The 23,098-nt window shown below is 38.5% G+C and overlaps 1 protein-coding gene across 2 annotated transcripts in view; it reads left to right on the forward strand.

The window, feature by feature from the left end:
• Positions 1 to 658: 658 nt before the first annotated feature.
• CrebA (Cyclic-AMP response element binding protein A) overlaps positions 659 to 23,098 on the forward strand; it is a 133,828-nt gene continuing 111,388 nt past the window's right edge. For both annotated transcript variants that reach the window (XM_034969815.2, XM_034969816.2), the window contains exon 1: positions 659 to 1,052. In XM_034969815.2, the coding sequence (XP_034825706.1) occupies positions 990 to 1,052 (63 nt within the window). In that variant the 5' untranslated portion in view covers positions 659 to 989. The remainder of the gene's footprint in view (positions 1,053 to 23,098) is intronic.

Genomic DNA, 23,098 nt, shown 5'->3' on the forward strand with positions numbered 1-23,098 from the left:
ACTCGCACTTGGCCGTTTTTTTTTCTATTTTTGTGTAAAAATCTTAATGCGGTTCACAGAATACATCTGCTTACCAAGTTTCAACAGTATAGCTCTTATAGTTTCGGAGAAAAGTGGCTGTGACATAGGTACGGAGGGACAGACTTGACGAATCTATAAGGGTTCCGTTTTTTGTCATTCGGCTACGAAACCCAAAAAAGATTGCAGGTATAGTACACGACAGGTCGAAATGGCAATCGAAGAGTGAACGCCCCGCACAGCCCCCATGCTAACCCGGTGCGGTGAAGTGAGGGTGTGCGGGGGCGTCTCCCCCGTCTCATACCTCGATTGCCATTTGACTTGTCGCGGACGCTACCTACTTTGCCTGTGAAAGATTACTTCAGTGAGTAGCCTTTGCACCCAAGCAAGCTCTATTCTTCTTTTCTGTTCCCTTGAAAATCATCTCTTTCATGGTTTGTTGCAATAAAGTTATTCTATTTGATCTCGCAATAAAATTGTTTCGCCTTATCATGATAAGGTCTTATCATGTTATTGAAAGAGTTAACTACACCCCCGCACCCTACTCCCGGCCATGTTTAACCCCCTATCACGTTATGAATGGAAGCCAGTGGGGTGGGGGGGCAAGCGGTTAACGGCGCGGCGCCTCTCATTCGCCGGCCGTACTCCGTCGTGTGCGTTTGTTACACGGTCTGACGCTCTCCAAAACATTCCTCGCGTGCAGTGAGATTTCACGAAACACGATAACAGCCCGTATTGGAAAAACAAATGGGATAGTGAAACCTAATCTCTGAAAGTCTTAACTTGTGATCGATTCAGTGAGTTATTTCGAAGAAAGTATATTTTTGATATTGACAAAGTTGTGGTGCAAGTTTACTTTACATTCCTTCCGAGTTTCGAACTTGGAAAGGTGGTAGAAGCGTGACTGGCTGTGTTCAGTGAAGTTTTCCCTTAGTGCTGGTCGGAGGCCGTCGAAGTAACTCGGCCCCGACATGGAGAGCTATTTCGACATCTCCAACGACCTGAAGGATGTCTGGGACGCGGACATCGACCCGGTAAGTTGACCTTGTTATCTCTTATCACTGAGCAATAATGTTTTGAATCGCACCGAAATTCGCGAATGTGCGAACTGCGAACGGATTATAAAGTCATAAGATCAAATCGAATTTCGATAAATAACGGTTGATGATAACATTTCATGATTGGCGCAGCGCTGCGATAGGTAGTTAATACCTAGAGCTTGTTTTGAAATCCCACCGTTAACTTACTAGCATTGCAAAAGGAAATTGGTAACGGCCGAGAAAGGTTTAAAAAAATCATATGTATTTCTAAACTAAGTATGAAAACTACGCCTTACCTGTGGCCTTACCGGCCTCAAAGAGTCTATTTTTGAACTGTTTCGGATAAAGACAAAAAGACCTACCTATCTTCGTCTCCTGTCATTTCTTGGCGCCATGGATAGGTAAGTTAAGTAGGTTCGTAATACTTTTAGTAGGTAACTACATACCGGGTATCTACTTAAGTAGGTACCTACTTAAATCTAGATTTTTCCTGCTAGGAAAATCATTTTTGGCTGAAGACTTGGAAAACCTTTTGCACCTATCAAGGTAGGTAGGTACCTACATTAGTACATTCCTACTTCCGCTTTTCCATAAAGTGCTGATGGCCTAGTAGTTAAGGTGTCAGCCTGCTATTCGGGCGTCCGGGGTTTTGCCCCGGTCAGGAATCTTAAACTTTTCGGAGATTTGTGCCTCAGCTTTTAAGCAAAATACCTAAGTAGGTAGGTACTTATAGGGTACTATATAAGGTACTTATAGGTAGTACTAATAACTTTCTTCCATAATCACATAATTTTCTCAAAGGTGTGTGAAGTCTGCCAATACGCACTTTTACTTGGCCAGCGTGGTGGACTATGGCCTAAAATCTTCTCATTCTGGGAGGAGACTCGTGACCCCTGAGATGATTTCTTCATCCCTACCCTCTTCTAAGGCGCTTATTTACCTAGCATGAAAACTTGAATGCTTGTTTGATTTCCGCATTTTCGTGTAGGATATTTTAAACATGCCGATTGCCAACCCTGATAAAACCTCAAGAATGCAGTGCAACAGACGTAAAACCTAATTGCATTCCTGCGTTATGTTTATAAATACACCAATGTCATGAATTGAAATCGTTTATCTTTTCGCCTTTGATCGCGGATCGTTTGCGCTTGCGATTCGCGAAATTGTACTATAGTCCGTACAAAATGACTCCTCACGCGCCATTTTAACTTTATGGGTCAACTGTCATGTCAAAAGTACGGTTCACCTTTAAAATAAGGACTAAAATCGTACTTTTGACATGAAATTTGGCTAACCTAGTTTTAATTTTTTAATTTGTAACATTTGGTTAGTATGTTTTGCTTTTTTTTGTCTTTTCTTGTTTTGTGAGCTGAATAAACTTTTATATATTTATTTATTTATTTATTTATTTATTTATTTATTTATTTATTTAAAAAGTTAAAATGGCGCGTGAGGAATTAAATTTTACGCCTTATAGAGGTTCCTGTTCCTACCACAGAATTCAGAATTGTACTTATAGAAGTGACTGTCACTGTGATGTGTAGTGAGACATCAGTACGTGTTATTGAGCTGGTTCACATTAGATTGGAAATACACGTGTATGTCGGATGTATCCTCGCGCGGCATTACACCTCTTTGTGGGTCCTGGGCTCCTTCGCAGTCTTCTTCCATTTATAACGGCCCTTCGTCTACCTTCTCCGGTGTGTATATTTACTATTTACACATTCTCCTTAGGTCTTCTACGCTTTCCATCAACGCTTTTTTGGTCTGCCTTTGGTCTTTTCTGCTGAGGCGACCTGTTCATAACTTTTACGATCCCTGTATCCGGAAAATCGCCTTTAGTGCCTGCCCTCCTAACTATGGTCTCAACTCTAACGGCATATTAGAGCGTCTAACGTATGATTCATACGCTGTACAGTACGCGGCCAATAGAACACATAGTAGTTAGTGGGTTCCGATAAATCTATAAGAAACGACATATTATTTATCGGGCGTTCTTCCAAAATTTTCGTTCGATTTGAGATTCGATAAATTAAAACTGAATTTTGTTCGTGATTGGGAAGATCCGACAATCGACCAGCAACAAAACTGTCGATCCGATCTAATGTGAACCAGCCCCCCAATTGTGTAAGAATAACCTTTTCATGGCTATCGCAATCGTCAAGAATTCTGCCCTTTGATTGGCTGTGAAAAAATGTAAACAGCGAATCAACCAATCAAATGGCAGAATTTCTTGACGATTGCGATAGCCATGAAATGGTTATTCTTACACAATTGGGAGGCTGCTTGTAGAAACACGCTAAATATAAGTATGTATGTAATCATATTATATGTTCTTTTAATAATTTTTTATAAATGAGTGAGCTTGGCGTCTATTAGGAACCTTATTTCGTATTCTGTGGTTCCTATCTACTCGGATAGATAAAGTCGATCCTACGTCATTAAAAGCGATATCTAAGATAAAAATATATTATTTATTGCCTTATTATCAAATATCGACATCGTTATGCTTTTACAATATTAACTAAGTACTTGAGTAGGTACCTAATGGATTTAATTCAGTTTTTATAATATATATTTTTGTAATTAGGTACCTACTTACTTATTTTGGAACATTTAATTAACATAACCTTGTCTTAATTAGGTCTCGTTAGCTTAATGGCGTAAAGCTGACTGAAATCCTGATAGTCGTCGTAGATAGTAACAGGTACATAAGTAGGTATATAATTTTTGTCTTTTATTCAAACAAACCTTTAGCGATCGTCGAAGTGAATCTACCACCTGGTTCGGAATGCCCTATCAGTTACTGAAAAATTACTTAGTACCTATTTAGTAATTTTGATCACGTTTTGCACGCTAATCTGGCACCTGTGCGCTGTAACTCGTTTTCCCTCCAATGACGTAACTTTTTGGTGATAAAGGCAAACAACCCGCCCAAATGGGGAAGTGTTCAATTCAGAACATTTTGTTCAGAGTTGAGATCACTTCACATGTGGGTATAATATAGTTGCTTGCCGCAACGTTCATTTCTTATGGTAGCGTACGGTACACCGTGGTGCCGACGACCTGGTGCGTTGAACTAAGAGGCCCGGCGATTGGCGAACGTTTTTATTAGCCATATTAACATGTTTGTGGATAGTCATATTTCAAGAACTCATAGCAATCAGCGTGGTGGTATATAAATAAAGCAAGCTATGTTGAGTGATTACTTAATGGGTTAACTCTGAAGACCCGAAATGCTAATGAATGACCTGCTTCTACTCCTTAATATTATGAGTTCCAAAAATAATAATGGATTACTTAATGAGTTTTTCTATGTACCTACCTAGTTACCTGTGATAAGTAGTTAGGTACTTATTGTTGTTAAGTAAATCACTGATTTAGCATGTGGCTTTACAGTTTACCAGCATAAAAATATTCGTAATCATAGAAGTCATCAGTAGTAGTCATAATATGTAGGTATTATGATGACATGATAAGCTGTTGTCTTCGGCTAGAGTGCCGAGTGTCATCATGATCAACCCATCACCGGCTCACTATCGAGCATGGGTCTCCTCTCAGAGTGAGAAGGTTTTGGCCATAGTCTACCACGCTGGCAGTGACTTGCAGGTCATAGAGGCATAAATGCACTGCTTACCCCAGTTGTAATAGCTCAATGCAAATTACATTATGACCTGCCAGTAAACAGGTTCCTACCTAACTAATGCCTACCCTGGCTCCAAACACTGTGCACGCCACTGGTTGGTAGTAATCATTGCACGCTGGCCATGTGCGGATTGGTAGATTTCACACACCTTTGAGAATATTATGGAGAACTCTCAGGCATGCAGGTGTCCTCACGATGTTTTCCTTCACCGTTAAAGCAAGTGATATTTAATTAATCAAAACGCACATAACTCCGAAAAGTTAGAGGTGCGTGCCCGGGATCGAACCCCCGACCTCCGATTAGAAGGCGGACGTCCTAGCCAATCACAGCTTCCACAGTGTAACAGGTCCCATAAAGCGAAGTAGCCTGTCTGCATTACAATAAAAGTTAAGAATCGCATAATATCCTGAACGTCTTCTCGTAGTGAGTGCGGGCGGCAGTAACGATTACTATTATACGTAAGTGTTACTGTAATCTGTTGAGGGAGTCCGCTACATTGTGATGCTAATCGAATTTCCGTTCTGAGAGTCGATATACCGGTGCCACATCTAATAGTTTATTTTTTACACGCAGCTAATTTACTGTCAGGTTTAAATTCGAAATAGGTAAGTACCTATTTTATTCGTGTAGCTACTAAGGTAGTTAGGAATACAAAAGAAGCTAATCTGAAAATCTGAATGAAAGTCATTTAAATAGGCTTTCAAGTACCTACCTACTTAATGATTATTACTTAATACACCATTGTGGCTGATTCCGTTGTACACAATCTCTAAACTAAACTAAAATGGCACGTCTAAATCTATTGCTATCCCTTTCATATTGTTCCTTGCGGGAAAGAATAGCACCAGATTTAGACCTGTTAATTTAGTTTAGTTTAGAGATTGTGTACAAGAGAATCGGCCCCATTACTTACTTTAAAAATCGTGCTTACCTTAAACAATAATCTAAATGTTGTTCAATAAACTTTTTAGAGGCTTTTTTCTCCTTCATTAGGTAATAAATGTGCATTTACTTAATAGTGTCTACTTAATTAGAAGTTTATCAAGTTACTTAATAAGTTTTTTATTGACAGAATACCTAGTTAAGTATTTTTGTGTATGTAAATATTTTAGAATTTAGACTACCTATAATATACACTAAGGTATGGTACTTACAAGTTGATTCAACAAAGAATAAGAAGATCAATTAAATGACTAGATCCGTACCTCAAAAGGAAAAACGGAACCCTTATAGGATCACTTTGTTGTCTGTCTGTCTGTCTGTCTGTCAGTCAAGAAACCTACAGGGTACTTCCCGTTGACCTAGAATTATGAAATTTGGCAGGTAGGTGGGTCAAAAAGGTGGTGGGGAAAAATCTGAAAACCGTGAATTTGTGGTCACATCACACAAAAAAAATTTAATAGTGGTCATAAACTAATAATTAGTATTTTCAATTTTCGAAGTAAGATAACTATATCAAATGGGGTATCATATGAAAGGGCCTCGCTTGTACATTCTAAAACAGATTTTTATTTATTTTTAGGTATAATAGTTTTTGATATATCATGCAAAATGTCGATAAAATACGATTGTATTACGGAACCCTCAGTGCGCGAGTCTGACTCGCACTTAGCCGGTTTTTAAGGTTGTTAGTGATTAGATAATCGGAGAGCTAAGATCTATAATACTTACGAAAGATATTCACGTTGTTCGTGAAGATTAAACAATGGTACACAATTATTTATATTGCATACATTATACAGTATAATAATACACTGATAATACATGTGTTTTGGTGCTGGGTTGCGTCACTCACGATGTATCGAGACGCGAAAACATGCTGTTGATACATTTGTGGATACAAGTGCACCGAACGGTAGGTATTGTGGTATTGTTGGACGCTCATAATGGGCCTCCTCTACTGAACTATATTGTATTGATAACATACACCTATTGACATGGACTTATAAGTTACAATTTTTTTAAATTCATACACAAGTTAGCCCTTGACTGCAATCTCACCTAGTGGTAAGTGATGATGTATAACAACTAGTACCATTTATAATACTTCAGGTCTACTTTATCTACCCTGGTTTAAGATTCCCCCAGACTTAACTACTTAAAAACATCTGAACCCACATTATCTTTTATTTATATATTTTTTGTGACTAAGTATCAAAACTATGTACACGTTGTTAGGTATATCATACATATTGCATGCTAATATGCAGAATTTGGCTGTACCTTTCTGTTTTTGTAACATCTTCACTGTTTACCCATATTCGCAATAAAGAAATTTGAATTGAATTGAATTGAATACCTTTTTACATAGGTTCCACAAAAATAATGCCCCATAATTAAATGTTAGATAAAACACGCGTACGTAAATAGGTCATGAATTAATTATTTATTTGGATCAAAGTGTTACAATTTACCAAATTGATGTATTTCAATATAATCAGGGTTGCCAGTTTACAACTGGTTTACTGACGGCCTTTTGACATTATAAAGTTGTATTTTTCTTCTGTTACCTATAGCGCTGTTGAAATACTGCATCGCTCGACCTTATATTTACTTTACTAGATGATGCCCGCGACTTCGTCCGCGTTGATCAAGGTTTTTCTAATCCTGTGGGGACTCTTTGGTTTCCCGGGATTAAAAGTAGCCTATGTCCTTCCCCGGGATGCAAGCTATCTCTGTACCCATTGAAATCGGTTTAACGGGTGGGCAGTGAAAAGCTAGCAGACAGACAGATAGAAAGACAGACACACTTTCGCATTAATAATAAGAATGGATAATACTTAAATATTAATAAACATTAATAATATTATGAGAAGGAAAAGGTTGGGGTTTCTGATGTGTCACCGATCCAAACAAACGTTCCTCCCAGTGTTGAGGACAATACGCAGAGAAACTTTCAGCTTTTATAAAATAAGGAAGGTCTGGCACGCGCTGGCTCTCTCTCGAGAACTATGAAGTATAGATTATATTATTATTTATCTATATGACTTATTGTAGGTAGTTTGTATCCTGTATCCGTCACGCCCTTTTCATAAAAATGGAAATCACCGTCCGCCATTGTTAATAGTAATCCCATGGGTTCAATACAGCCGGCCTAACTCCTGAGCTCAAAATCGCTCTTCTTCCTCTGTATGAGATAAAAAGTCGTCTCATTACACGAAACATATTGCATGCCTGGTTTTAACATTTCTACTGGAAAACTTTTTCAGCATGAATTTGTACCTTGCTTACTAGTTTTCAAGATAAATAAAATGAAATACGTACCTACTACCTATAAGTTCGCAAGTAAATACATACAATAAATTAATTAGTATGAGTACCGGTTGTTAATTTAATTTTTAGGGTTCCGTACCTCCAAAGGAAAAACGTAACCCTTATAGGATCACTTTGTTGTCTGTCTGTCTGTCGGTCTGTCAAGAAACCTACAGGGTACTTTCCGTTGACCTAGAATCATGAAATTTGGCAGGTGGGTAGGTCTTATAGCAGACATTAGGGGAAAAATCTGAAAACAGTAAATTAGTGGTTACATTGCACAAAAAAATGATTTGTGGTCATGAACTAAAAATTAGTTTTTTCAATTTTCGAAGTAAGATAACTATATCAAGTGGGGTATCATATGAAAGAGCTTCACCTGTGCATTCTAAAACTGATTTTTATTTATTTTTATGCATCATAGTTTTTGAATTATCGTGCAAAATGTCGAAAAAATACGACTGTAGTACGGAGCCCTCGTTGCGCGAGCCTGACTCGCACTTGGCCGTTTTTTTAAAAGTGCAGCTTAAATCCTTTCTCCTTACAATGTTCCGTCAAGTGTACGTGAACCGGATTTCATACGGTTGCTCTCATTCCGTCTCATTTGAGCTTGACTGCTGGCTTGATTGCTGCTTGACCTGCAAAAACATTTTGGCTACCTTCCATTTATTACGCGGCTGCCCAAAAAAACCGGCCACGTGCGAGTCAGGCTCGCGCAATGAGGGTTCCGTACTACAGTTGTATTTTTTCGACATTTTGCACGATAATTCAAAAACTATGATGCATAAAAATAAATAAAAATCTGTTTTAGAATGTACAGGTGAAGACCTTTCATAATATGATACCCCACTTGATATAGTGATTCACTTCGAAAGTTGAAAATACTAATTATTAGTTCATGACCACAATTAAATTTTTTTTGTGTGATCAAACCCTAAATTCACGGTTTTCAGATTTTTCCCCAAATGTCAGCTATAAGATCTACCTACCTGCCAAATTTCATGATTCTAGGTCAACGGGAAGTACCCTGTAGGTTTTTTGACAGACAGACGGACAGACAGACAGACAGACAACAAAGTGATCCTATAAGGGTTCCGTTTTTCCTTTTGAGGTACGGAACCCTAAAAAGGAGTGCAATGTGTTTTTTGGGCAAATATAATGTACAAGCGGTATCCTGGCGACTTTGTCCGCGTGGACTACATTAATTTCAAACCCCTATTTTATCCCCTTAGGAGTTGAATTTTCAAAAATCCTTTCTAAGCTAATGTCTACGCAAAGTTTCAGCCCGTCCAGTAGTTTGAGCTGTGCGCTGATAGATCAGTCAGTCAGTCAGTCAGCTTTTCCCTTTACACATATTTAGATGTATATGTGAATTTCTTCATTCCACTAACTGCTAAATACCTGAACAGATTTGGATGTTGATCATCATGTCGAGTGACACTGGCTATAATTTTTTTGACAAAAATCAATAAGGCAGGGCAGAGGTTGTGTTTTTTTTATTAAGTAAGCATCTACTTGTTCATTTACTTTACTTAATTACTTACTTAATAGTGCAACATAGTAACTTAATTAAGACTTGAAGTTTTTTTTATGGCATGGACAACAATAATAAGGGCTTGGAGCACCGAGTGCGGTTGTAGAATATGCTTATTCACTTTTGCCTTGAAGGCGTTCAAGTTATACACGGATACAGTTAGGAAACGCGGACGCCGGAAGGGCGTTCCACAACTTAGCGGTACCTATCTTTAAGCAAGTTTTTTAAGAGGAGTAATAATTGTAGATTATTCAACATGGGGGCCCGTGACGTAATGTCTTACGTCACGGGCGCCGGGATAAATCGCAAGCGTAACGAGGGATTTTAAGAGTACCTCCCGAGCGTAGCGAGGGTGTTGTCATCTAGAATCCTGAGTGAAGCGCGGCGCCCAAGACTAAGAACTAAGACAGTAATACCCCCAAGTTCAACACTCTACTTTTCACACCTCGCGAGACAATAAAATCAAAATCTTCGTGTGCTTAAAAACCTACCTATCTGTCTTTAGAAGTTTCTGGGAGCAAATCGTTTATTACACTTTGAGCATTAATAGTTTCCGGAGTTAAATTATTGCTGCTATTATCGTCGCCCATCGACATTTTAATGTCAAACCCCGACATTTTAATAACACGACAATATAATTTATAACGTTTTGCAGATAAGCTTTGGAGGGAATTTTCAATAATCATGTCTTTACTCTATAGTTTGTGTTTCTGGCGAGTGAAAGGGACGCCATCTTACGTCGAAGCGATACAGCAATAGTTGATGAACTATAAAAATTCGTAGAAGGAGGAACTTAGGAACAGAATTTGTTTCGGGAATTTAATTTCTGCTTCCTGTCATAGGAATGTTATCACGTACTTTACCTTTAGATAACAGGTCTGTAATAAGGCATTGTCGAGCGAGTGATGTGAAAAAATAAGAAATGCGTTGTTTTAAGAAACATTCGCTGTTCCAATAAAGTTAGTAATTGGATGCACGACTATACACACGAAGTTCTAGTTTCAACCTTTAACTTTCCTATATTATGTGCCGCAGCACACCACACAATGGTCAATGGCTTTCCCTCAATCTCTGCTGATCTCTACATATACTTACCTATGTATATACCTGACTGACTGATTGATTATATCAACACGAGCGTAAACCGATGTGTTAAAAATTTAAATTTTTGACAGTAGGTTTCTCTAGAAAAAATTCTGGAAGTTCCACCCCTAAAGATTTTTGAAAACTCCATTCGAGCGAAGCCGGGGTGGGGCGAGCTAGCTATGAGTTTATTTTTTCAGTTTTTAGCGTAGTAGCACACGCCTGGTATCGACTAGTAGATTAAATGAACGTACCAGCTATAGTTAACTACATTGCTTCGGTCGGCAACAGTGCGTGCAACCCTGTCTGGTTTCGTGCCGTGTGAAAGGCGGATCGTTTGCATTCCTCTCACCGTGCCGCAAACTCACCGTGAACCTCGCATGTTACCGACCCTCTAGCTCTTATTATCTATCACATAAAGCCGAGAATTTAATTAAAATCAGCGCCTGGGATCGCTCGAACATATCACGAATTTAGAGAGTCGCTCGAACAATTGTCATTCGCCATTAGCACTGTCTAGCGGCACATTTTTCTCGGCACAGTTAATGATATCCGATTTGGCTTTTCGGGCAGCCTGTTCTACTGTAACGCGGTTAAATATAGGGCTTCGAATAACTTGGGCGAAATGTACCTAAGTGAAACCTGTTGTGAAGGCGTTTGTAAGGAAAATTAGCGATTCTTTCCTTTGCTTGTACCAAGCTAAAACTTAGATTATTAAATTCAAAGTTAGTGTGTAACCGGAATTATAATATTCGATCGACCTCACCTGATCCAATAATAATTCCACTTGTTTCTCGTATCATGGCGGCTGGTAAATAATTAACTCTTACAGCCACACTCAGAGTCGCTAATTGTTACTTAAGATTGAGTTAAAACGAGACAGATTTATGTGAGATATATATATATAGCTCTGTATCGTTTTAATTAAACTTAAGTAACGATTAAGCTACTCTGAGTACGGCAGTCAAGATGGTACATCCTGGTTGGTCTTTTTCACAATAACAAAAGTCTAGTAGTTAAATCAAGCCCGCACTGCGAATATCCATCGCGCAATTTTTTCTGCAGAATTCCGTAACATATCTATGGAAAAAAAATCGCGCGGTGTACTTTTCCAGTGCGGACTTACTCGTATTGTTTTGCTGGTAAGAAACCAGCCATAGCTAAAGGCTTTATAAAATTAACTAAATACCAAAACTAGAACTGTCCATTCAAATCACCAAGATTTTGCTGGTAAGAAACCAGCCATAGCTAAAGGCTTTATAAAATTAACTAAATACCAAAACTAGAACTGTCCATTCAAATCACCAAGATTGCATTTAGCAGTAATGCGTTTTCAATTAGGTAGCACATTTCCAGCTGTTTTGAAATTAGCAAGTGAACCGACACTAACACTCAATTTTAGATAATTGAAAAATTGTTCGTTCGCCAAACCGCAAATGTGGTCTTACAACTTTGCCCCCGCAAATTGAAACGTTCATTATGATGAAATTGTATTTTCTGAATTTGCATGCCTACTTTCCTAAAGTTCTTCGTTATTTCAAGCCCCTGATATTCCTGTAAATTGGCCGAGCGAACTGAAATGTCTGAGGGTGAGATCTATAGAGCGCACTCTGACTTAGCTTAGACTTAAGACAGAGTTAAAACAAGACAGAGCTATATCTCTCACATAAATCTGTCTCGTTTTAACTCAATCTTGAGTCTGAGCAAAGTCAAAGTGCGCTCTATAGATCTCAGCCTGAGTCCACTTGTGTGAATTTGCACGGCCCTTTCGCTGGGTTCGCAACGAGTCGCACTCAATCGTGTCACAGTATGACTCGTTGGGAACTCAACGGAGTTTTTTCTCATCGAGTCACACTGGTTGCAAGCTTTTTATCAATTAGAAATCGAGGTAGAAATCTAGGTGACTCGATGGGAAGATTTAGTTTTATTTAATCACCCTACTTTTTGATTTTAAAAAATATTATTCTATTGCACACGCTACAATTATTATTGCTAATTAACGCTTCGTTCGAATGTAGATAAATAAAATTGAATTCAGCCGGAGCCATTCTTCTGTTCCTATCTATTTTGGTATTTACTTAATTTACTTAATGTGAAACGCCGTACGTACTGTAGATATTATCACTTATCATTTAAGTACCTATCTTACGCTCTTACGTAACTGTCATTGAGGTGATGAATTTTTAATCTGTCTTAACCTCAAACCTGCGATAAGTTAACCTCTGAATAAAAAAAACTTCATTTGTTACCGACACTTGCCTGAAGGAGGAGGAAGGTCACAGCAATGTACTATGGAGCAAAGTTTGTTGTTTGTACCTGTTTGAAGTTTGGACAGATGTTTTTGTGGCGTCGTTCGTAACTTCGAAATTAAAAACATCTTTATAAAATACTAGCTGATGCCCGCGACTTCATCCGCGTGGATTTAGGTTTTTGAAAACCCCGTGGGAACTCTTTGATATTTCGGGATAAAAAGTAGCATATGTCCTTCCCCGAGATGTAAGTTAACTCTGTACCAAATTTTATTAAAATCGGTTAAACTGCTGGGCCGTGAAAAGCTAGCAGACAGACAGACAGGCACTCTTTCGCATTTACAATATTAGTATGGATTTTCTATTAAAAATTCTCATTTTACTAAAGAAGTTGTATAAAATAAGAAATTGTAAGCAGTAGGTAAGTAAGTAATACGGATACAGCAGCGTCACGGAGTTACGTCCGACGTCAAAAATGCGACTTTCACAGTCTTTCTATCAACTCAATATCACTTCCGATTTCGATCGACTGGCCACATTTAATATCGTTTTTTTATGATCGTGCCAAGCTTGCATAAATAAAGCCGCCGGAAGATCAATGCAGTGTCAAAATCTGTGGCCCGTGTCAGATAACTATGTAGATTAAATAATAGAAATATTAACATAATTTACAAACTTCTTATTAATATTGTAAATGCAAAAGTTTGGATGTTTGTTACTTCTTTACGCTACAATGACTGAACCGATTTGACTATTTAGAATGGAAATAGCTTTTACGTAAATAGAGTTCCCACGTGATTTTTGAAAACCTATATCCGTTATCTACGCAGACGAAGTCAAGTGAAAATAACAATGAACATATAAAATAACATTAAAAGTAAACATAGCAAAGGTCAAAGTAAAACATCGTTGTTTTACCAATTTACAATTTCTTTAGGGAAAAGTCAAATAAAAGCATAATACTGTTTATGTGGTACCAAAAACGCTCAATTGTAGGCGTTATCGGGCGATAAATTTTATTCGCACCCGGTCCAATAATCCACTTATTTCGTATATTGATAACGTAATATTACGTAGCGTATTTTATTTAGCAATATAATATATTTTATTTACCTACTTTACCTAAAAGTTAATTCTTGAAATTATATTCAAATAATAGTATATGGTTCGTCTTCATACACATTCCAACATTTACTCAGTAGGTACGAAATTTAAAATTCAGTCATAGTGGGAGACAGTTTTATAATATTCATATACAGTAAAGTCGCGTGGATTCCACGCGCTGCCCTATGTTGACATCCAGTTTTCTCTACATTGTAGTCAGTATTGCCGATCGGTTGGAGTTGTATTCAGATAACTCAAAATTATTACGTAAGTAGGGAGGCGTTACTTATAAATAGCCTTAGATAATGGACTAAGAGCTAGCGCGTGCCAGACCTTCATTATTTTAAAAAGCTAAAAGTTTATCTGCGTATTGTCCCCAACACAGGAAGGAACGATCAGCGACTGTGAAGTTTGGAGCATGGTGGCTTTGCGAGATAACAGGTAAAAGCGTCTGGCAGGGGTTGCCACGACACAAGTGTCTGGCAGTGCATAATGTGATTTGTAATACTATTTCGAAAAAAATATAAAAAAATAAACTTTATAATTTGACGTAAGATTTTTTACACCTTTATTGCCTGTAGAATGTCTCGATAGTAAAAGAAGAATTAGCATAAGGGTGAGGCAGTTTCAAACGGTTTTCAGAGTTATGTATTTTGTATGACGATTTCGATTGTTTCGCTGTGGTAGACTTTTTTTAGTACTGTATGCCTTAAGGAAAGTAATGATGAGGCCTCAGTCGGAGTGCGTTTGCCTAGAAGATGTCTGTTCTTCTTGCCTCGAAGGTACTTAAGCTCAGAGTAAGTAAACCGTCCGGAAGGGCATTCCAAACCTTAGCGGTTCGAATCAGAAACAGAGCAAAAACGTTTCGTGCGAGTAGATTGGATGTCGATAACATACAATTTTTTATGGAAACGTATCGAATCAACGCGGAGCTGATAAGTTACACGTGCTCTCAACCACCATGCGACTAATTTCGATTCGCCTACAGTTACGCAAGCCTTCGCAAAACTGCGATTTTACTTTTCAATTGGATACGAATTATGATTAAAAGTTGTGAGTTAATTTACATATACGTAAGTATTATTTAAGTAAATATTTTCCGGTTTTTTAATTAGGTACCTACGTTGTAGGTTGCAACGTAAATGCAATCCATATTCTATTCTTTCCTTTTATCGGAACATTTCCTTAGTAATTAACCAACATTCGTTTCATAAATTTTTGAAAACTAGCTGACTACTCGCAGCTTCCACCAGTGGAATTTCCAAAAATATTTTCTTATGGGTATTGTAATCTGCTTTACAGAGAAAACTTACGTAAGTACAAAATCTTTAGTTTCTATTTCGAGAGCCAGCGGTGTGTTCTATACTACTGTAGGTGTAGGTATAGGAGAGACAATAACATAACATCCTCAGACCCAATTTTGCCATACTGTTTGTTAATTTAACATCCAGACAAATGGTTTAACAGACTGTTAATCAAAATGAGTGTTCTACTAAGCACTAACAAGCGTTTAACTTTTCTAACAAGGCATTACTCTGTGACTGTACCCTGATTTGTCAGGCAGCCAGTTTCTCCTCAAATAAATAGATTTTTTAATTATGAATATGACCAAAGCAGATATTAATTAAATTATTTACCTAGGTACTATATTAAACTTGATAGAATAATATAAATTTGCTGGAAGAGGATAAACTAAGTACATTACACTTAATATTATTACGATAATTTTCCTGCTATGGAGATGGACTATACAATATACATAAATACATTAAGCAGTACTTACTTAGTACTTAATTGTTTTGTAAGAAGTGTCTTCAATACCCTTCTCAATAAAAACTTACGCTGGACAAAGTGTGCCATACACAATGATTGTTATTATTTTTGTGCCGGGAATTAAAATTGTCAGTTTAGTGTGAAATGGTTCTCGTGTTGACAAGGTGGTGCCAGATGTATCATCACTAACATTTACAGTGCGCGGCCGAAAGTAATGTACATCGGCCTTTAGAATGACATTTCGGCTTTGTAGAGCATTGTCTCTGTCACTCATACCTATATGACGTTTTGTCGGTTTCAACGACAGTGGCAACGCTCTACAAATCTGCTATCCCCTTCTAAAGGTCGATGTACATTACTTTCGGCCGCGTACTGTAGCTTTGAGATGGTTCCAAATATGCTCATAATATGAAGCTAACTGCAGCGCCAAAATGACGATAATCAAGTTGCTACTAAAACCGGTTGGCAATACCAAGTCCAGTGTACTTGTATTAGTTACTAGAGGTCAGTGGTTCACGTAGACTAACGTCCCTACTCACTTAAAAATTGTGAACAAAAATGTTAATTGAACAAGTAGGTATAATATTAATTAACCACTGATGGAGTTATAAATCAATCCATTAAAAAATAAAAATAAAATAAAAATCTTTTTTATTCGAATAAACTTTTACAAGTACTTACGAATAGTCGGATGCATCTGCATTGGTTCTAATAGTCTTAGCTGAGTATGTCAATGATCTCGTGCATTAACAATGCATTTGGCTTCTGAAGCCAGATAAGAGTTCCTCTGACTTGCACATGCTTCCACTAGATTCACTGTCATTAGGTATGTACTATGTTATAAATAAAATTGATATTTTACACCTACTTTTATCACTGGGATATTTGTACCAACAGAAAATAGCAGACTGTGAATATCACATGTAGCACATTTTAATTTGAACCATAGGTAGATACATATTTGTTAGTTTTTGCGGATTTGGTATACTGAGTTAATAAGCTTGTGGTTCCTTATATATATAGGACCCCAAAGTAACGACTGCTTCTATCTAAAAAAACATTAATTACAGTACGCGGCAGAAAATAATGAACATCGACCTTTAAAAAGAGATTTTGTAGAGCATTGTCTCTATCGTTGAGACCGACAATACGTCAGAGTGATAGAGACAATAGTTATGAATGATAGAGACAACGCTCTACAAAGCCGAAATCACATTCTAAAGGTCGATGTACATTATTTTCCGCCGCGTACTGTAAGTAACTTGTTAGTCCAAATTGTAGAGATTTGTCAACAAGTATGCAATCTCTCCAATTGTCCCCACATCCGAGAGATGACGTCACACCGGAAACGAGCGATGAGCGTTCACAATACTCCTACTACATAATACCTGAACCGTGTTTACACCGGGCATCTGGCAAACACAAACAAGAGTCATGCCCGTGGCTTTGACACTTCAATTTATTACATTGTAAAGACGGTGCGTGCGTGCGGCGGCGGGCCACCGGTGAAAAAGGTTTTTGTAAATGTATGGGACGGCTATCCTGAGCAAAAATCGTGCAAAAAAGTAAAGCTATCAACTTCTAGCTAGCTAATCTACCAGTTCGGGATGCCCTTCCTTTTTTATATAGACTAGCGCTTGGCTGTAAGTGATGATGCAGCCTAAGTTGGAGCTGAGCACGCTTACCGAGAAGATGCCTCTTCACTCTTGACTTGAAGGTACCCATATTAGAATTTGAGAACCAATAAGAAACTCGGCGGAGGTTCGTTGCGGTAGGTACCTAAGTTTTAATAGCTCAACGGTATAAAGACGTATCTTACCCCTTTAACGAATCCACGTCGTTGGACATAGCACAAGATCTAGATAATGGATGAAAGTCCGTTTACTTGTAGACCTTGTGCCGTCACTACGTCGAACAAGATTCAAGAATACTCCATACTGCCCGCCGTCTACCCTAATTAGGCAATGATTGTAGTCATTGGACAGTAAAAGCCAGTTGTTATGCTATTGAATTTAGATTCAATAAGCAATCGCGTTAACGCATCACCAGTGGATCGGAACCGACCGGCAGTTTATCTGATTTCTATTGCATTGGGGAAACGCTGCATGGTCGGCCCCGAGCCGACATCATTTTGAGAACGATAAATAATAATTTGTATAATGGCTTTACTTATGTAAAGCTTTTCTACAACCGTACCGCGATACCGTAAGGAATTTCACCCTCACCACCTAAGTGTCTGGTGCACTTCGACCGTCCGCTGTGCCAGATCCTTCTTTCCACGCACATGCAAACTGTGGAACCAACTCCCATCGGCGGTGTTCCAACTAGATTACAACATGGGGTTATTCAAGGGGCGGACCAACAAATTCCTAAAAGGCCGGCAGCGCATCGGCGGTTCCTCTGGTGCTGCAAATGTTCATGGGCGGCGGTAATCACTTAACATCAGGTGACCCGCCTGCTCGTTTGCTTGCTATTTTTTTTTTTTTTTTTTTTTTTTTTTTTTTTTCTTCGGGGGAGGAAAAAATCCCTACGGACTTCTGCCTGCTGGCAGGGTGTGTCCGACGCGCACGGACTAAAATAACCTCCCCATGCCTACCAAGGTGAGCACGGAACTGCGTAAGCATTACTTCGTGCTGACCTCCTAAATTTCTATCTTCCTCTTTTCTTCTTTTTCCCTCTGCTCTCTTCTTATCATTATAGCCCTCAGCATTTTGCTATATCGTTGCCAGGCATCTTCGCTCGACAGCATCCGCGATATAAGGTTACGGGCGTTCACACCCTCCGCGTCGGTCGATCCTAGCGCTTCTGTCCTTAGGTCGGCACAACCGGGACATTCAAAGACAGAAGACACGCAGTCTTTGAATGCTTGCTATCTCTATTTAAAACAAAATGTAATTTTTTTGAATTAACTCTAGCTGATCCTCCCTTAGCTTAGGTAGAATTTCTGAAAAACTTACTTTCGTAGTGGGTGTTCCTTATAAAACTAAAAACCTTAGTCCCACATTGCATTATTTTTAGAAACATTAGTTTATGAAAATTTTCACGTTTTTTTTTTGGCGATAACTCAAAAATTATTATTTTTGCCGTTAACGGCTTTTTAGTTAAAGGTTGCTAGTATTGCTGGTAGGTACGGTATACTAAGTTCATGATATACTTACATATTATTAGCTTCTTCCCGCGACTTCATCTGGATTTACGTTTTTTTTAAATCCCGCTGGAATTTTTCTAAATACTTAGTGCATCCATCAGGTTCAAGAATTTTGTCCTCTTTTTTTAATTTTCTAGGCCCTTCGGCTTAGACTATGCGTTGTCTATCAAACAGTTAGTCACTTTCATCATCATCATGATCAACCCGTCGCCGGCTCAGTCTATCAAACAGTCACTTTCATCATCATCATCATGATCAACCCATCGCCCGGCTCACTACAGAACACGGGTCTCCTCTCAGAGTGAGAAGGGTTTTGGCCATAGTCTACCACGCTGGCCATGTGCGGATTGGTAGACTTCACGCACCTTTGAGAACATTATAGAGAACTCTCAGGCATGCCGGTTTCCTCACGATGTTTTCCTTCACCGTTTAAGCAAGTGATATTTAATTAATTAAAACGCCAGTCACTTTAGTTATCTAAAATCACTACCCATATTATAAATGCGAAAGTGTGTTTGTTTGTTAGGTTGTTGATTTATTGGTTTGTCCTTAAATCACGTCGCAACGGAGCAACAGATCAACGTTATTTTTTGCATGGGTATAGTTTAAGACCTGGAGAGTGACATAGGCTACTTTTTGTCCAGGAAAATTAAAGAGTTTCCACGGGATTTTTGTAAACCTAAATCCACGCGTACGAAGTCGCGAGCATCAGCTAGTGGTAAATAAAAATGGATTAGTTGATGTGCATACGAAGCATGGGAGATTGAATGGAGGCAGTTTCTCAAACAAACGTGAAGTAATATCCCGTATGGACATAGGTGGAGCCGGGCGCGCCTGACTCGCACAGCTCGCTTATCGTGGAAAGTTATAAGAAAGCAGCATTACATTATAGCTAATTACGTGCACATAGAGTTTTATAATCAAGGCAAATGTGAAGAAAATGTTGTTTACCGTAAGAAAATTTACTGTTGTACGGTCGCAAATTGTAAATATTTTGTTATGCTGATAGTTTAGTTGGTTACTCAAAGTATGAAAATCAGGTTATGGAAGTGATGTGTAACCATCAGTATAATAAATCAGTGCAATATCCATTTTATGTAAACACTGCAATTATCGGACTTTCATTTATAATTATTTGCCGGGGCTCAGCACAAGTATTGTATCCACAGTTCAAACTTAAATATACTTATCGGACTTTCATTTATAATTATTTACCGGGGCTCAGCACAAATATTGTATCCACACGGTCTATTGCAAATAATTAAATTGCTATTTTTCATCGACCTGCCGGCTGCCAGTAAAAATTCGTAAGAATCTGGGAACCCATCGCATCATTATCCCAAGAAAATTCCTAGCATTATGTGATTAATGAAAAGGGTTCCGACTCTCAGCAATGAGGAATATGACGCCAGTAAGTAGGAACCTACCTAAATGCCTACCCTGGCTTCAAACCACTGGATACGCAGCATTCTTGCAAGCATTTGTTTTGTCCAGCAGTGCGGCTTTTGAAGATGCTACTCACCATCGCTCTGCCCCAAACAAAGGACTTGGGTTTGCCTCAGTTGCGTCCTCATCTCTCACCCCGTTACCCTTTACCTACCCACTCGCCACGTAAAGCAAAGTCTAGCAAGTCTGCCGTACTTAACTACTTAGTGTAGACCCTACTTATCACAACAAATTTACAGTAGGTACGCGGCAGAAAGTAATGTACATCGACCTTTAGAAAGAGATAGCAGATTTCTAGAGCATTGTCTCTGTTGTTGAGACCGACAAAACGTCACATAGGTATGAGTGACAGAGACGATGCTCTACAAAACCAAAATGTCATTCTAAAGGCCGATGTACATTACTTTCTGCCGCTTACTGTAAGTTGTTATTCTTCCACATCTATTTCTCAGAAGTACAAGTACTATACTTGTACTTCTGAGAAATGTATCTGGAAGAATAACAAATTACATCAAGTTTATTTACTTACCTAAAAATAGAGCAATCATCACGGGTCGGTTAGGTATATGTTAAGTGTTGTCATGTAAAAGATTAGCGTCAATACCCAAGATACCCACGTATTCAGTCTCCGAGCACTGATAACATCATATTATTTGAAGTTCCATTTACATAAACAAGGAAACCCCCACCTAATTCAAATGTTGAAACATTTGACCTGTTGATTCCCGGTATCAATTAACTGACAAAAACAGAAAATTTCCAAAATCAAACATCTTCTTATCCCAAGAGTAGTTACTGGCTTTCAGATCATAATATACATAAGAGACTAGCTTATGCTCGCGACTTCGTCCGCGTAGATTTCCAACCCCTATTTCACCCCCTCAAAAGTCCTTTCTTAGCGGATGCCTACGTCATAATAGCTATCTACATACCCGATAACCCTGATGATATGGGCCCGGGATATCAGTCAGTCACCTGTTCCTTTTTATATATTTAGATGCATAGGTATCAAATGAATGTAGATTCTGATAAAATTAACTGTTTAAAGGTGATATGGTAAGTTTCGTAATATTATGGACCTAAAACGTTAACTAGTAGGTCTGTATTATTTATCCTGGTCTGAAACTTAAGTCCCAAAAATAGAACAATTTGATGTTACGGTAAATTGTCTGTAGTAATTTTATCCCAGTCGTCTGATGGCTCCCACGCGTCCGGCCCACACAGTGCAATGAAAACAAAACAGGGTAAATAGGGCACGCGACGTAGCGTGCCTAATGCGTCCCGACATTGTGTCCCTAACACGCCAACATTGCTCATATAAGGCTGCTTGATTACTGAGTGTGCAGGTTAAGATTTCTTTCATAAGTTTTTTGGCCGTACATAATAGGTATTGGAAACAAAGTAAATAGGGCACGCGACGTAGCGTGCTTAATGCGTCCCGACATTGTGTCCGTAGCATGGTTAGAACTTCAAGTAAATACAAATTAATCATCAGTCATCAACTCATCACAATAAGTTTTTTTTATAAAGAATATTAGCCATGTTAAATGACTAATATTCCCATTTCCTCTCCAACTAAGCGTCAAGCTTGTGCTAGGTACGCCGTACGACAATAGTGCAACGGGTGGGGTTTGAACCGTCGACCTTTCGGTTTTCAGTCCACTCCTTTACCCGTTGAGCTATTGAGGCTCTTAATTAGTAACAATGCGATGATTAGGTCAAATATAAGCTAGTTAATTTTTTTTAAAGATTAGTGGGTAAGATTTTGGTTTTGTGTAACTTTCGAAGCGACATAGTCGCTAGAATAAAGAGGAGGAAAAAATATATAGCGAGACCTTTCTCAAAAATGTATGTAGCGGAGTGTGCTCTCAGATACAGTGCAGTGCCCCTATTGAACTGAATTATTATCTAAGGCTACTTGAGAACCGCGCGTTTTTGTAGGTCAAGGTAGAGGTTGTGTTTAATTAACATGTTTACAACTGTGTGAAAGGCGTGATTAGGTCGGTGCTTGAGCTCGTTCGCTTTTATTTTGGTTGCCTATTTTCCTTATCGGCCTTACTACGTAGTAGTATCTTGTACCTTTTCTTAGTTAACTACGTTTATTCTTCTTTAATAGCTACTTTATCCGAGATATTCAGCCTTAGACTTATAGTTAAAACGAGATAATTTCGGGGCAATTGAATGAAAATTTCGTGTGACCAAAAATGTGATTTTCAATCAATCAGTAACAAAACCTTAAACAAAACATTAGAAAAGTTGTAATTTGTTGTATAATTATTCTGATTGCGTGTGACTACAACAGATACCAATAGATAGTACGGCATGCATGGCCGACTCATACAAGATATATAAGTATGTGAAATTAAGCCTTGAACAGACACAACGCGTGACTGCTGCGACATTTTACAGGATCTAGGGGAACGCCCCGCACACCCGCACAGCCCCCCTCGCTAACCAGGTGCAATCGAGCGCAGGTGACGTGCGGGTGTGCGTGTCATCCCCCGCCTCACACCCCGAATGCCATCAAAACCTGTCACGTACTATACAGTGTTCGACATACTCGTAAGTTTCTTGCGAGAATCTCGTCAGAACAAGTTGAATTTCGAATGTTTGTTGAAAACATGTTTGTGATTGGTTGGTGACTCAAAATGGTTAGCGTCCACTGAGATTTTTGCCTCTATAATTTGTATTGGGATACGTAACAGACGGAATGTTATACTAACTTCCTTCCGTGGTTTGGGTTTATTAAAACCTTTAGGAGCCACATCAAACACGCTGGCGTTTTGTTCGTTCGTATTACCAGGG

This window comes from Maniola hyperantus, chromosome 6 (genome assembly GCF_902806685.2).
Source record: "Maniola hyperantus chromosome 6, iAphHyp1.2, whole genome shotgun sequence".
In the NCBI taxonomy this organism is placed as follows: domain Eukaryota; kingdom Metazoa; phylum Arthropoda; class Insecta; order Lepidoptera; family Nymphalidae; genus Maniola; species Maniola hyperantus.